This window comes from Nomascus leucogenys, chromosome 3, assembly GCF_006542625.1.
Source record: "Nomascus leucogenys isolate Asia chromosome 3, Asia_NLE_v1, whole genome shotgun sequence".
Taxonomy (NCBI): domain Eukaryota; kingdom Metazoa; phylum Chordata; class Mammalia; order Primates; family Hylobatidae; genus Nomascus; species Nomascus leucogenys.
This window is the reverse complement of record NC_044383.1, coordinates 44,966,768-44,983,732: the sequence shown is the minus strand read 5'-3', so window position 1 is coordinate 44,983,732 and position 16,965 is coordinate 44,966,768. Positions and strand designations below refer to the sequence as shown.

Here is a 16,965-nt window from a genome sequence, read left to right as displayed (position 1 = left end):
AGCAATGGCAACAAAAGCCAAAATTGACAAATGGGATCTAATTAAACTAAAGAGCTTCTACACGGCAAAATAAACTATCGTCAGAGTGAACAGGAAACCTAAAGAATGGGAGAAAATTTTTACAATCTATGCATCTGATGAAGGGCTAATATCCAGAATCTACAAAGAACTTAAACAAATTTACAAGAAAAAAACAAACAACCCCATCAAAAAGTGGTTGAAGGATATGAACAGACACTTCTCAAAAGAAGACAGTTATGCGGCCAATAAACAGATGAAAAAAAAGCTCATCATCACTGGTCATTAGAGAAATGCAAATCAAAACCACAATGAGATACCATCTCACTCCAGTTAGAATGGCGATCATTAAAAAGTCAGGAAATAACAGATGCTGGAGAGGATGTAGAGAAATAGGAATGCTTTTTCACTGTTGGTGGCAGCGTAAATTAGTTCAACCATTGTGGAAGACAGTGTGGCAATTCCTCAAGGATCTAGAACCAGAAATGCCATTTGACCCAGTAATCCCATTGCTGGGTATATACCCCAAGGATTATAAATCATTCCACTGTAAGGAACACATGCACACATATGTTTATTGCAGTACTATTAACAATAGCAAAGACTTGGAACCAACCCAAATGCCCATCAATGATAGACTGGATAAAGAAAATGTGGCACATATACACCATGAAATACTATGCAGCCATAAAAAAGGATGAGTTCATGTCCTTTGCAGGGACATGGATGAAGCTGGAAACCATCATTCTCAGCAAAGTAACACAGGAAGAGAAAACCAAACACCGCATGTTCTCATTCATAAGTGGGAGTTGAACAATGAGAACACACGGACGCAGGGAAGGGAATGTCACACATCAGGGCCTGCCAGGGGCTACGGGGCAACAGGAGGGATAGCATTACGAGAAATACCTAATGTAGATGATGGGTCGATGGGTGCAGCAAACCAGCATGGCGCATGTATACTATGTAGCAAACCTGCACATTCTGCACATGTATCCCATGAGCAACAGATGCTCATGATGGTTGTAAAGGATCAACTGTATTTTAAAACATAATTTAATGTATATTTTTAATAAATGCATTCATATTGTTCAAACTATAACCAATAGATTTTTTTGTTTGCTTTTTTTTACCTTTCATTTTAAGTTTAGGGGTACAAGTGCAGGTTTGTTACACAGGTAAACCTGTGTCCTGGAGGTTTGTTGTACAGATTGTTTCATCATCCAGGTATTAAACTTAGATTTCTCAGAAGGAAAAAGACACCAAACATATGTTCTTAAAGGTCAAGGGCTGGGTTTTGTATAATAGCTAGACTATTATCTGTAGGATTTGAGACCCTGGTCAAAGACCATAATAAAATATTAATCTTTGCTGAACACATTCACTTATCTAACCATCTAGTCAAAATAGCTTATGCGCTGTGTTTTTAAAGAATAACAGGTGGCCTTTTGTCATTTTATGCCTCTCTATCTGAGCCAAACTATATAATCATTTGCATTATACCTTTGGCTCAAAAACTTTTATATGTTTAGGCTATCAAGGATTATTTTTAATGGTTCCTAGATCATTTTAATCCTCAGAACTACTTTGGCCAATATTTGTCTTTGTTAAAAGTTAAAGGTGAGCACTCAGTACTATGTGAAAATGAATGCAATATTTCATTTGTAGTTTTGTCCTGTTAACATTAGATAATGCCCAGAGAGTAAATCTTTTTGGTAAGGTAATCAATGGATGAGGAATCTGACCATTGTTGAAGGTTTTGTATATAAGAAGTCAATATAACATTGACCAAAATACTAACCAGCCAGAGAAACAGAATCCTAACTATTTCTGAGGAAACTGTAAGTAGAACTTCTGCTGAACAAAATTGTTATTTGAATTATTAGATTTTTTCTTTATCCCAAGTGATGCATTTTTAAAGGCTTAGATATTTGTTGCATATTCACCTCTATAAATGTACCTGTTTAAATTATGGCTTATTCCTCTAGGATTTATTTTTTCTTTTTTTTGTATGGACATGAGATTCTTAACTATGGAATGACAAATTTGTTTATTATTACAATTAGTGCCTAATGTGAAAGTCTCATAATTTCTTAATTATTGAATTACAAATTTTATTAAGTTCCTAATGTGAAAGTCTAGTCTCTGTGATTCTTCTTTTTGAGAAGGAATAGATCAGTAATCTAGTGTCATAAAATCAGCTGTATTAATATGCTATGTTGACTAATATCATCCAAATCAACTGCTGTTGAATTGATCATTATTAATACCATTGTGAAACTTTATAGGCTACTAAAACATTTATTTAAATTATAAACCTTTCAAAACAGAAGTCTAGACCAAACTATATAAATCTCCCTGGGGATGTCCCTATAAAAGCTGGCCCAGGATCATACTGAAGAAGTATTACAGTGGGGATGAACATAGCCTTTGGAAATAGACTAGTTTCAAATATCGGCTCCACTACTTTCTATATATTTGGTTGGTTGAGTCCTCTTTTAGCCTTACCTTGCTTATTTGTAAAATGGATAATATAATGCTACGTACTTCATAGAGTTGCTATGAGAATTAAATAATAGTAATAATAACTATATTTAACTCATGTTTATAAGATGCCCCGCATGTTAAGAACTTTACTTTTGTTATCATAGTGAATTCCCCTAACATAGAGAAATGTATATTACAGGTCCTATTTTATAGATGAGGACACTGTCTTAGCAAAGATAGTTCATTTCACGTATACCATGTTGAACACGCAGTACAGCACACAGTGAGCCCTCTGTATGTGTTCATTACTGGTATTTTCCTAGGACTTGGCAACAAGCAGTTTGAGAAATTTATTCTGCCCTTGAACATCTTTGAGCCCGTTGGGATGTTCTTCAATGCAAACAGTAGGTTAAGTGTCCTCACTTTACAATGGCAAATCACTTAATGGAGGCCATGTGGGTTCCTGAAATGCTTGATGAAAGCCTCTGGTTTGAATGTTACAACACTACTGGTTAGTCTTTATATATTAGTTTATCTCTCCCTAAAATATCGTGGTAAAAACAAGGCTTAGTTAAAAACTTATTTTTATTATTATTATTATTATTTTCTTTTGAGACAGAGCCTCACACTGTCTCCTGGGCTGGAGTGCACTGGTGCGATCTCCGCTCACTGCAACCTCTGCCTCCTCGGTTCAAGGACTCTTCCACCTCAGCCTCCCGAGTAGCTGGGATTACAGGCGCGCACCACCACACCTGGCTAATTTTTTTTGTATTTTTAGTAGACACGTGGTTTCACTGTGTTAGCCAGGATGGCCTCAATCTCCTGACCTCATGATCCGCCTGCCTCGGCCTCCCAAAGTGCTGGGTTTGCAGGCATGAGCTACTGTGCTTGGCCAAAAACTGATTTTTAAGAGATACCCTTAAATCCAATCCCATACTAAACCAGTGGTCAAACTATTACACCAGAGGGTCAGATTTAGGCCTTGAGAGTTCTGGTCTGGCTTTATTGTAAATCAGGAACTATGCTATGTGCTCTGCATGAATTACTATAAATGGGTTTTATTGAAATATTATCAGCAACTGGGAAGTCACCACTTTTCAAAGAATTCCATTTGAATCCAAAGATCCAAATATTACAAATTCTTCACTGTATTCAAGTCAAATATTTCTACATGTGACCTCCAAGTATTGCTCCTAACATACAGTTTCTCAATAAATATTTATTGAATAATTTATTTCTGACACACTAAAAATGAAGTGATTTAAAACTGTCCTCTACATGGCTTCCCTTCAAATATTTGAGGACAATATCATTTCTCTATTGAAGCTTTTTCACCAGCTTAATATCTGAAGATTCTCAAACTTATAATTGGTGACTACAACATAGAAGGAAGTTCAGGTGTTGTGGGTCTAATATCAAATATTGTCTATAAGGCTAGGTGTGGTGGCTCATGTCTACAATCCCAGTGCTTTGGGAAGCCCAGGCAGGAAGATACCTTGAGGCCAGGAGTTTGAGACCAGTCTGAGTAATGTAGAAACACTCTATATCTAAAAAAAAAAAAAGAAAACAAAATTAGCCAGATGAACACCTGTAGTCCCAGCTACCCTGGAAGCAGAGGTGGGAAAATCACATAATAACCTTAAATCAGTAAATGTTTATGGAATAACTATTATAAATAACATTTAAAATCGTCATGATGACTTTGAACACACATTATATAGAGACTGGATATAGAGAAGTCAAAGGCCCACACATCCCTCACCCAAATCTGGGCTCTCAAAAATAAGCAGGCAAAAGTCTTAAACACAAAGCATAATAAGGACACATTGTTATGCCAATTAGAGGCTTTTTTTTTTTTTTTGCCAATTAAGATTAATTCAGTATGGCTTGAAACCAAGTGGGAAATGTTCTTAAACAAAAGGAATCAAACAGTGAAAACATGTTAAGCATTAAAAGCATTAAGTTACCTGTGCTGACATCCACATGTCTCAGCTTACTGCCCAACAGAATATAATCAAACCCAAGCATTCCTCTACTTGGCACAAAGGTAAAATTGGCATAAAATATAAGCATTATGAAAGTATAATGGGTTAACCATGGCACGAGTTATTCTTTTCTTTCAGGCAGGTCCAAAATGTGGCTGCTTTTAACAATGGCAAGTTTGATATCTGTACTGGGGACTACACAAGGTTTCTTTGGAAAATTACATCCTGAAAGCCCTGAAGTGACTATGAACATTGTAAGTTACTCTGGGGAAAAACCCTATAAAACTAAAAGATGCTATTATTTAAAATCATAATGAGTTAAAGATTTTATATGACCAATTAAAAATAAACAGTAATATCCATTTATTAGATATATCTAAAAATCAACCAAAATTTAAACTTTTGGGTTTTCTTCCTCAGAGTCAGATGATTACTTATTGGGGATACCCAAATGAAGAATACGAAGTTGTGACTGAAGATGGTTATATCCTTGAAGTCAACAGAATTCCTTATGGGAAGAAAAATTCAGGGAATACAGGTATATATAAGCTTCTTTTCTTCCTTCCTTCCTTTCTCTCTTTTTTCCTTTCCTTCTTTCTTCCTCCTTCTCTCGCTCCTTTCTTCCTCCAACTTTTCCTTCTTTTGTTCTTCCCTTTTTCCTCCTTTCATTTCTTGCTAAAAATGTAATGTCTTGCTATTCTGGAAATGCAAAAATAAGCTATATTTTCAGTCTTCAAGGAGATCATCATCAACCCAATGAAATAGATAAATGAGTGATTATAATATGTGATAAGCTCAAGCTACAACTGTACATAGGATATTAAACTGAAAGTTTTAATAAAATCACCTAACTCAGCGAGGGGAGTCAAGGAAAGCTCACTCTCAGAAACAATAACTGGATGAAGATCTAGAGGATCAGGAAGAGTTAGCCAGGGTGTATGTTGCAGAGGGGAAGATGGGGAGCCAATTCAAGGCTCATTTCCTAAACACATACAGGCTAATTTTCACTACTACTATTAAACATTTACCTTTTACTCATTGTAGAAATGTTGTGAAGTACAAAAAGAAGAAAAAAAGATTACTCGTAATTTTACCACTCAGTTTACCAAATTTAACATTGTGCTGAATTACCTGAGAATATAATTTTTTCAGTAGTTTTATTGAGATGTAACTGGCATATAATAAGCTGCTCATATTTAAGGTGTGCAGTTTCATAAGTTTTGGCATCTGAGAAATCAAACTCCCTGAGAAATCATCACCTCAATGAAGATATTCAAAAATAATCAACTCAATCAGGCAAATGTATTTAGTGCTAGTCATATAGAAGACTGTTTCTAGCCTCACGTTTATCCTAGAATAAGGAATAAATTTATAAAGTTTATAAATATTTTTCTTCCTTAGGCCAGAGACCTGTTGTGTTTTTGCAGCATGGTTTGCTTGCATCAGCCACAAACTGGATTTCCAACCTGCCGAACAACAGCCTTGCCTTCATTCTGGCAGACGCTGGTTATGATGTGTGGCTGGGCAACAGCAGAGGAAACACCTGGGCCAGGAGAAACTTGTACTATTCACCAGATTCAGTTGAATTCTGGGCTTTCAGGTAAACAAAAGGGACAATTAAAAATAAACACTGGGCTTTAAAAGCATAGGCATTTGTCCCTTCTAATCCAGTCCCATTTTAACAAATCACACTCCAAGTAGGACGATAAACAAGTCATTTTCATTCTAATCCATTCTTGGATTCTTCCATGTACCTCATTCCTAGGGTAGATTTTCCTTCAAACTTTCTGTGATCTTAGGAGTCTCCATTAGGGAATCCCTGAATGTGCTTTTCCAAATGGAATGAACAATATGGCTGAAGCAAGGAAATTCATGGCCCCTAGAAAATTCCAAAAGGAATGTCCACATGGATTCAAAAGAGAAGTAAAAACCCATTTGGGGGTAGGAGAACAGCAATCTGAATCATCATCAATAGGAGAGGTGGGGAGAGTGAAATTCAGATATCAGGGAGAGATTATCATGGGCTTCTCTCACTGGTCTTCTTGTGCGTTATTCCTGGTAATTACTGATGGAGGTAGAGAAGAAAATCCGGCTGCTGATGCTAAGGCATGAAAGTGTTCCAAGAGTTCTAGGAGTTGAAAGGAAACCTGTGTGTCCCAGGTGTAGTGGGAAAAGGGAAAATGACATGAGTGAAGACTGAGGTGCTGACGGGACAGTAGTGGTGATAGTGAGAGCCTTGGGCCTCATTCTGAGTGCACTGAGAAGTTTTTAAAAGGGGAGTGGCATAATACAGTTTTCATTTTCAAAATATCATGTTGGCTGATTTGTGAAAAATAAAATAGAAAGATAGCATTTATATTAAATGACATGGAACACAGCATACACATTATTATTAAATCTGACATTTCATTTCAGGGATAGAAATAATTCCCACCTACAGATACTATCTTGTTTGGATTCAACTGTGGCTGCAATGCTGCGCTTCAGAAATGATGTCAGTTGTTTATAAGAAGCTGCCCCAAAGGGCACCTGACATCCACTGATGGTCTATAAGCATCAATGTTTAGAGAATCCAGTTTTCTGTATCTCAAAGGGATCATTAGCTATAAATGCTTGAATTTTAGAAACAATAGCAAGGAAATGTATTCACTTTCATTTCGTCTTTTTCCTTTCAGCTTTGATGAAATGGCTAAGTATGACCTTCCAGCCACAATCGACTTCATTGTAAAGAAAACTGGACAGAAGCAGCTACACTATGTTGGCCATTCCCAGGGCACTACCATTGGTAAGTAATGGCAGTCAAGGCCAAATGGTTTACTTCTCATAAACACTTTCCCAGTGGTTATGGTACGCATATTAGCAACCACACTAATTGCTTTCCATTTATTTAATGCCTCCAACAACACAGTAACATAGGGACAATTGTAATTCCTATTATATGGAAAAACAAAACAAGGGGATACAGTTCGTGCAAGGTTACATGGATTATTACCAATAGGGTAGCTCAGGCGGTCTGACTCCCAAGCACATACTCTGAAGCATTATACCATACAGCCACTGACCTAAGTTTATTCTATTTATTTGACCATATTTATGGGGCAGGCTCCTATGACGTATCAAAAGAATACAGAAATAAATAAAATAGATGAGAACTTCTGCCTTTGTACCATTTATACTCTAGAGATAGGAGGCAGAGAAAATAAAAAAGGTTAAAAAGTAAAATGTAATACATTTTAGATAATGGTAAAGCTATGGAGAGAAAATAACCCAGGGAATTACATTGGAGAGCACCAGAGGGGTTCACAGAATTTGTAGATAGGTAACACAAGCACTCTTTGGGTAAAGTCATGATGAAGGTCAGAGATTGAGTCATGTGCCTACCTAGTAGGCATCAGATGTTCCAGGAAGAGAGAATAGCAAGTGAGAAGAATCTGAAGCTGGAGCACACCTAGTTTGTTCAAGGAACAGCAGTGAGGCTATGCCTTGTGTGGATGAGTCAAATTGAGAAAGAGACAGAGAGAGTGAGAGATGAGATCACAGATGTTGGGGAAGAAAGACTGTTCAGGGCTCTTTGGCTGTTGTAGGGATTTTAGCTTTCACTCTGAGAAAAAAAGAAAACTGCAGAATAATTTTGAATTGAAGAGTTACGTGATTCATAACAGGATCCCTTTTGTTGCCAGGGGCAAGGGGGCAGGAGCAGAGAACCAATTAGAGGACTCTTATAGTACCCATGCGGGAGATGGTGGTGACCTGGATGAAGGGTGTTCTTGGAAAAACCATTCTTCCACAAATAGAATCAGACTACATATTATATAGTTGTCTAGATCTGAAAGGGTTTTTTTTAGGCCATTCTTGAGTCTCATCAATATGCCATTATTGACAGTGGGAGGGCCTTGCCTATGTAGCTATACTGCAGAGTTAAACTTGATAACTACTTGATCACATCCTCATCTGCTAGTATACTACTGCTTACAAAATTAATTAATTACTGAATGTATTTACTATGTCTAGATATTTGAATTTTCTTGGGTCCTCATTTATCAAGCATTTACTATGTGCCAAGAATCATGATAAATTCTTTCTTTACATGATTTACTTCCTTTAGTTCCTAACAACCTAATGAAGCACTCTTCACTATCCTTGTATTTCAGATAGGGAAACAGTGGTTCTTAGAGATTAGGTGGCTTGTTCAAGGTCACAAAACCAATAAACCACAGAGCCAGGATTCAGATCAAGTTTGGTCATATTTAAATTTCTACTCTTAACCTTTCCACTTACATACTCTACTCATATTAAGTGTTAATTAATTATCTCATTGTAATGAGATACATTTAAATTCATAAAAAATATAAATTCATAAAGAAATTCATAAAAAAATTTTTTTGTAACCATATAAGTATCCTAAATTTGGCCTATTTTCTAAGGTCAGATAAGGGTTTTGATAACTTTTAAAACATTCCAGCCTCATGTCCCCATAGAAAAATCTATGAAAATAAAACAAATATACCAAAATGTAATCACTCTGAGCCAGCAGAGATGCCAATTTCTCAGGTTGTCTCAAACACCATCCTTAGTAAGTCCAAAATAATGTCACACTTGTAAAAACAAAAAAAACAACAACAACAACATACACACACCTTTTTCATCAGTTCCTTGTTCTTTTTCAGGTTTTATTGCCTTTTCCACCAATCCCAGCCTGGCTAAAAGAATCAAAACCTTCTATGCTCTAGCTCCTGTTGCCACTGTGAAGTATACAAAAAGCCTTATAAACAAACTTAGATTTGTTCCTCAATTCCTCTTCAAGGTATGCAATTCTCTTTAATTAAGTGAATCTAAGACACTCGATTGCCCATGGATTTTAAAGTTATAGAAAGAGAACAGAGTTATAAAAAGAGAACAATCATTTTTATATCCAAAAATGGAACTGTTCGCATCGGTATTATTTCTTTGATAGCACTGACCATGTTTGAATCTCCTCTACAGCCTGAGAGATCCCCCTTTCTTTCTTTGTTCTTGATTAGCTTCATGTGGGTCAGCAATGCCTGGGAGTAGTTTTGCTTTCTCACAGGTGGTTTGTTTATTAAGCACTCTACACAGTTGTGTTAAGGCTATGATTCCACTCCAGGAGGAGGGAAGATGAAATAAAAACAAAACAAAATAGTCAAATGAGAAGACTAACCCACTCGGGCCAGGGGGACTGGAAAGAGGAGGGAAAGGAAAGGAAGGGAGAAGGAGAAAAGGGGGAAATAAATCAGTGACTGAGTGAGGCAAACACCTTGAGATCTCTCATGGCTTTCCCTTTTGGCTTTCCTAAGAGCTCCTTCATCTTTAAATGGGGGATTTCATAAGTCAGTGGTGTGGATTTCAATAAATTATAAATATTAAGTGTCTTATGCAGTAGGCACACATGTTATGGATTTAATCGTTTTGTTTGACAATGCTTAATACCCTAATTCTCTCACCCAGTAAAACCAACACACACAAACACACACACACACACACACACACACACACACACACACACTCTTTCCTTTAGGAGAACGGTTTAGCCTCAGGCTATAAAATATAATGATTCCATTTCCTTCTATGATTTTGTACTATTCATCTCTTTTCATTCTGTATTAATATGTATGTCTAAAGCCTAAGAGAACTTAACCTATAGGCAAACTACATTTGGAAAACTTTTATTAAAATCTAAAATTTAGTGATGACCCAGATATATTTATTGGCTACATTGATTGAGAACTTATTTCCTACTCATACTCAGATTTTCTGATAGGCAATGCAGACGTAGATTAAAATTTAGAAAAGCACTAGACCTCAAGTTAGAGGCTTGGGTAAGGATTCTAAGTATAATCGAGCTCTAATTAGCCCAAGACCCTAACTCATGTTAACCTCATGTTTCCTCATGTATAAAATAGAGATGACAAAATATCTGCCTTCCTCAAAGAGAGTTGGGGCAAACTCTTTCAATTCTTATACTGAGCCTCGTTGCCTCTGTAAAGGCTTTGCTGAAAATATGGCCAAGTCACAATTTCTCCTCCCAAACTTTTCACAATTTATTGCTGAAATCTCACATCTTGGCACTTCATTATGACAGTCTGCCATGTGTTTTTAAGATTTTATCACACAACTCCTATCACCCCAACTAGATTGTAACTCTTTGTGTCTTATACTTCCTCTCAGCAGCGAGTACAGTTCTCAGTGCCACAATAGATACCCAGTATTGATATCTGTGCTGCCCATTTCACAACTTTATTAGGGAATTAACTAAATGAAAGTATTGGAAATTCCTAAAACAACATGTAAGAATAGGAATATATCATCATCCTAATCACACATGTATAAGTAGATTAGTGAGTCTTTTCTGCAGCTTGATTGCTACAACACTCTAATAGTGCCTTTATTTTTCAGATTATATTTGGTGACAAAATATTCTACCCACACAACTTCTTTGATCAATTTCTTGCTACTGAAGTGTGCTCCCGTGAGACACTGAATCTCCTTTGCAGCAATGCCTTATTTATAATTTGTGGATTTGACAGTAAGAACTTTAACACGGTTAGTATGCATTTCAATTTCTATATTTTGAGCAACATCTTTGATTACTTGTTTCATTGCCACTTAGAAGTGGTACTTTATGAGAACTAGGAGTAGGTTCAGAACTGTGATATCCTGATAAACATTAGAGAAATCACAAATCATTGCTCCCAATTTCGTCACTTCCAGCATCCTTCCATCACCCCAATTGCCCCTAAACCAAATAAACAACATGAAGAAAAAAAACAATTCACTACTCACTTATGACCACCTAAATACTAGGTGTTACATTTAAATTCTGTAAGAGAAAAGACTGAACCATATATTTTAGCAGGCTCCTTTGTGAGAAAAATATCTAGGTATTGAATAAATGTTTTCAATAAATATTTCTAATGCTGACAGTCATTTCCATAAATCTTACAGACTATATTTCTGAGCAACTATTTATGTAAGACTTTGCCCATATTCTTTTTTTGAGATGGAGTCTTGCTCTGTCACCCAGGCTGGAGTCCAGTGCCGCTATCTCCGCTCATAGCAAGCTCCGCCTCCCGGGTTCACGCCATTCTCCTGCCTCAGCCTCCCGAGTAGCTGGAACTACAGGCACCCACCACCGTGCCCGGCTAATTTTTTGTATTTTTAGTAGAGACGGGGTTTCATCACGTTAGCCAGGATGGTCTCGATCTCCTGACCTCATGATCCACATGCCTCGGATTCCCAAAGTGCTGGCATTGCAGGCGTGAGCCACCACGCCCGGCTGACTTTGCCCATATTCTTTATCTATCTTTTCATTCACTTTGTATTGAGTTAGAGTTTCAAAACATACGGACAAAATACACTATCTTAGTTAAGAGTATGGATTTAGATCAGTTTAAATTCAAACCCTACATTTGGAACTGACTTAAACGCCTCTGTCTTGATTTCCTCATCCACAAAATGGGTTATTGTGAAGATCAAATGAGCTAGTATGTTTAAAGCATATAGAACGTTGTACAAACCATATAGCACATAGTAATAGCATATAAGGTTTTCTACTACTATTCATAGACAACTATCTCCACTCAAAGTTGTCACTTTATATACCCTTGAACGCCTAAGAAAATTACATCTATTGATAAGAAGGTATAATTCTATGAAGTGTTGTAGTTACTTGTCATTCCATATGTGGAGTTTAACAGAGAGTAGCCTGTCCTCATCACACTAAGAAAAGGCAGAACAAATTACTGTATTCCATTAGTGAGAGTCTTATAAGAAAAATAATAGTAAAATAAGACAAAGGAAACAAAGAAAATTAGAGATTTCATCCTCTGCGTACTAATTTGCGGAAGACCATCTTCAGTCTCCAATGAAGATGGCCAATTTGTTTCACTCTGGCCACAGTCCTCTATATTAATGGCATTAAGAGTCACTATGAAGTGGCCCTCTGCAACTGGAGAAAGGAACTTCAGTTTATTGCCTGGGGTTCTGCAAAGCAAGAGGCCTGTGTGTGAATATTTAACCTACAGCACTCTAGCACTGGATAGAGAAGCATAAAAGCTGAGAATTCAGATTCAGAGACCCAAATTAAAGCATCTGGCTCCATTCTGTGTGGATCTTGGACGTTTCTCTAAACTTCTTTGTGCCCCAATTTTCATTTTGATAAAATGGAACTAATAAGTTCTCCTCATTAGGCAGCTACAAATTAAATGGGTTAACACATGCAATTGCACTTTGCAAATTCTGAAGTGACATACAAATGTGTTGTTCATATCCTTCCAGTAAATGCTACCTTTAAACACTTGACCTGCATCAGAAAACATAAATCTTTACTATTTTTAAGAAATGGAGTATGTGTCTTAGTATGCATATAATATATGTGTCTGTTGATTTCTAGAGTCGCTTGGATGTGTATATATCACATAATCCAGCAGGAACTTCTGTTCAAAACATGTTCCATTGGACCCAGGTATCCTTTTCCAAATGCTGCTAAAATTTATTTTGTATGTCTCAACCCTTTTCACTTTACCTAAACACACTCTTAAAATATCCTGCTGAGTACACCTGGAAGGTAATTTTTCTGGCACTGACTACCACACAAAAATAACTATGAATTTGTTTCAAAGAAGCAAATGCTTTTTAAAATTTTATTTATTATTATACTTTAAGTTTTAGGGTACATGTGCACAATGTGCAGGTTTGTTACATATGTATACATGTGCCATGTTGGTGTGCTGCACCCACTAACTCGTCAGTTAGCATTAGGTATATCTCCTAATGCTATCCCTCCCCCCAGCAAATGCTTTTTATGACTTGGCATGCAAGAAAAATTATTTTGAGTGAAGGTGCATTTAAACTTACATAAATACCTTGTCCTAGATTATTAATAATCTTTTGGAATAAGAAAAATATGTCTTAATAATTGTTTAAATTGAAAATAAACTGCTTGGAAATGTTTGAATTTTATTTTTCACAACATAATAATTTTTATGTTTGCTTTTAATTTCTCTATGTTAGGCTGTTAAGTCTGGGAAATTCCAAGCTTATGACTGGGGAAGCCCAGTTCAGAATAGAATGCACTATAATCAGGTAAGCTTCTTAAAGTTGGAATTATTCACATTTTGAACAACAAAACTAACTATTTAAATGTTAAAGAAGAAATTATGTTAACTGCACATCTATTTTCCAAAGGAATGTTGATGTGCTGTCTCTCATTCTCCCACATGACTATGCATTCGTGCTCTGGTGGCTACGCTCATTTAAAGAGGTTTACAAAGCTGCCCTCGAAGTACTACACCCCCATGCGTGAGAGACTTCCCAGGACTTACCACTACCCATTGCCATTACACAGACCTGTCCCATATCCCAGATCCCCAGCACACTGTCCTCTCCATTCTGAAGTACTAATACCTGATATAATAAGCTAATAATTCTAACTGTTCATGGAATTTCTGGTCTTCTTAAAAAATACCCTTTCCTTTGTTGACGGCCAGAGGAGTGATTTCACTGGGAAATATTCCCAAATAGAAGAAAAAATGCTGTGCTTGCAGGTCAAGGCTGGAAATATTTTACAATAGGCAGAGGCCTTTGGCATAGGCAGACATATTAAGCAGTCCTCACACTTGTCGTACTAAGAATCCAGACTTTGAAGTTTATCTTATCTGCAGGCAGTCATTTCTTCATCTCTCCACCCAGGCTCAGAAAGTTGTTGACAGGATTTAGTGCTATAATATCTATAAGCTCTTAGCTCAGGGTAAGCTCTCGGGTTATCACTGACTATTTTTGAACAAGGGAAGCACCCTATAGTATTTTGTAACCTTCTCTTCTTCCTTTTCACCACATCCAATTTTTCCATCCAAGTAGTAGCTGAACAACTCTACTAATTTTCATTCGTTTCCACGACTCAATATTTAGAATGAATTTATGTGTTTTAACAATGACCTATGTGTAGAGAAGGTGCCCCCCAACCTTGATTTTGCATTTTTGATGTCTTTAAAGTTTTCAGAATAGCATGAGCAAACTTTTGTTGAAAACAGTTTTTCCTCCACCATCACTTTCTCAAATCTCCAAAACACAGGCTTACTTTGAGTCTCTCTTTCTACTGGGCTCTAATACTCATAATCAGAGGACTTCATCTTAGAGGAACAAGAAACCCAGTCCCCAAGTCCACCCTTCTTCCAACTAAACCAATAATATACCAGGTTGGTCTTTAACTAACTGAAGCAATGACTCAAATTTAAGAGCCAGGGCCAGCATCTAGAAAACTCTTTGAATAATAGGATGTGAGTAAAATAAACTGGGTTTATAATTATGAATATTCTCCACACACTCCCTTTTCTCTAATATTTAGGAAATATAATAGAAATCATGAAAATACTATGGAAAATTACATATGATAAAATATTTTGCTATGGCAAGTTGGCTATTAGACAAAAGGTGAGAATACAGAAACTTTTAGTATATTGGATTACTATTCTTGAAACTATGATCTAAAAATATGTAACAAAATTCTCTCTGGGCAGCAAGAAAATTCAAGATAATTCTCTTATTCCTTTTTCTGTTTTGTAAACCTCTTTAAAATCTATGTGTGAATTGTGATTTTCGAGAAATAGGACATGGGGATGATAATACCCTTTCTCAGAATTTGAAGCAACATTTTATAAATACTCAGGTAAGTATTCAACAATTACAGCTCCATAACTGAAACAACTGACCTATCCCCTGACCGTACTGAGACGTCAATACAAAGCCAAAATAAATGACTCAGGATATTTTGAGATCATATTTTAGAGTGTTTGGGTAGAAACAACCTATTAACAATTAGAATCTAATCAAATCCATTTCCCTTAGCTTTAGTTGCAATCTACCTTCTTAATTTGTAAGACTTACTGTCTAAAGCCTTGCTATTCAGAGCATGGTTTGGAGCCAATGGCATCAGCATCACCTATGAATGCAGAATCTCAGGCTTTTCCCCAGATCTACTGAATCAGAATCTTTACTTCAACGAGATCTTCAGGTGATTCACAGGCCCATTAGAATTTGAGAAGCACTTATCTAAAACATGTTGCATTCACTTTGCTCTGTGGATAAAGGTGGTTTTCTCTGCGCAATCATTGCTAGAATTCACTTATAAAACTGTCAGTTAATGTTATACACTCTACTTGAATAATAAGTACTGGGTTTAAAGTGTGGTTACCTAAACTCTGGTTCTTTGTCTTGTGTTTTCTAGCCCCAACCTCCCTACTACAATGTGACAGCCATGAATGTACCAATTGCAGTGTGGAACGGTGGCAAGGACCTGTTGGCTGACCCCCAAGACGTTGGCCTTTTGCTTCCAAAACTCCCCAATCTTATTTACCACAAGGAGATTCCTTTTTACAATCACTTGGACTTTATCTGGGCAATGGACGCCCCTCAAGAAGTTTACAACGACATTGTTTCTATGATATCAGAAGATACAAACTAGTTCTGGATTTAAAGAATTATCCATTTGTTTTTCCAATATACTTTATTCTCTCATACATAGTATTTTCATAATGTTTGACATGCAGTGCTTCTTTCTGTAACTTTGACTTTAGAAATATATTGGCATCAACAAACTTCCATTTGTCATTTTGAATTTTTTTAATTTAAAGAAATTTGATTTTTCACCTGGAAATTCATCTAGAAATACTTGAGAGAACATATTTCCGGGGAGGTGAAACTTCTCATTTTCCCACTCAGTTTCTCTTCTGAACTCACTTATATATGAGCTGTGAGCCATAACTGTTACTAAAGGACAGTGTTGGCTTCATATTCACTCTGCTTATGTACACTTGATATTGAGTATATTGCTTTCTATTGTTGATGAAGCTGAGTCTTTCCATCTGTGTAGTGGGGCCTATCACTTGCTATTTTGCATATTTAACCCCATGGAAAGGCCAATTGGGATATAAACTGAATCAACTCATTTTCACTTCCCAGGGAGTGGAGAGAAAGTGTAGTTTGGGAAGCAATAGATGAAGTCAACCCTAATTCAGGAATTTGGGATGAAAAGGGTATGCTCTATTATTATTATTATTGTTCTGCTCTCATGTTTTTGGGTCTTGACCACCAGAGAGGCACTAACTAACCAAACTATTTTTGAAATCTCTGCCACAGTGCTGGAAACCACAGGATCCAGAAACATCCCCATTGATATATCAATTAGGATGTACAACTGCCATCAGTACCAAAAATAAAAAAAAGGCTCACCCAAGCTTTCAAAATTTCTAAACACACACAGGCTTACCTTGGAAATTTTATTAACCCCACAAATTTGTGACCGCATATTTCATGCAATTAAGTTATTCAGATCACACCTATTATGCTATGTTAGGGTTTGATGTATAAAATACAAATGAGATAAGGAATATCTTGTACCCAGCATAGTGTATAGAACATAGTGAGTATTCACAAAAACCTGTTAACAATGTTTATTATA

The 16,965-nt window shown here is 36.5% G+C and overlaps 1 protein-coding gene across 2 annotated transcripts; it reads left to right on the top strand.

Annotated features, from left to right (window-relative positions):
- Positions 1-1,809: 1,809 nt before the first annotated feature.
- LIPF (lipase F, gastric type) lies at positions 1,810-16,103 on the top strand. 2 transcript variants are annotated; one of them, XM_030809296.1, is made up of 10 exons: positions 1,810-1,859; positions 4,629-4,744; positions 4,911-5,028; positions 5,892-6,090; positions 7,166-7,275; positions 9,158-9,294; positions 10,905-11,051; positions 12,901-12,972; positions 13,521-13,592; positions 15,733-16,103. In XM_030809296.1, exons 2-10 carry the CDS (start codon positions 4,640-4,642, stop codon positions 15,967-15,969), a joined length of 1,197 nt encoding a protein of 398 aa, XP_030665156.1. In that variant the 5' UTR covers positions 1,810-1,859; positions 4,629-4,639; the 3' UTR covers positions 15,970-16,103. The 2 variants fall into 2 exon arrangements, with proteins under 2 accessions (XP_030665156.1, XP_030665155.1); XM_030809295.1 differs by lacking the exon at positions 1,810-1,859 and having other exon boundaries at positions 4,383-4,744.
- Positions 16,104-16,965: the final 862 nt, after the last annotated feature.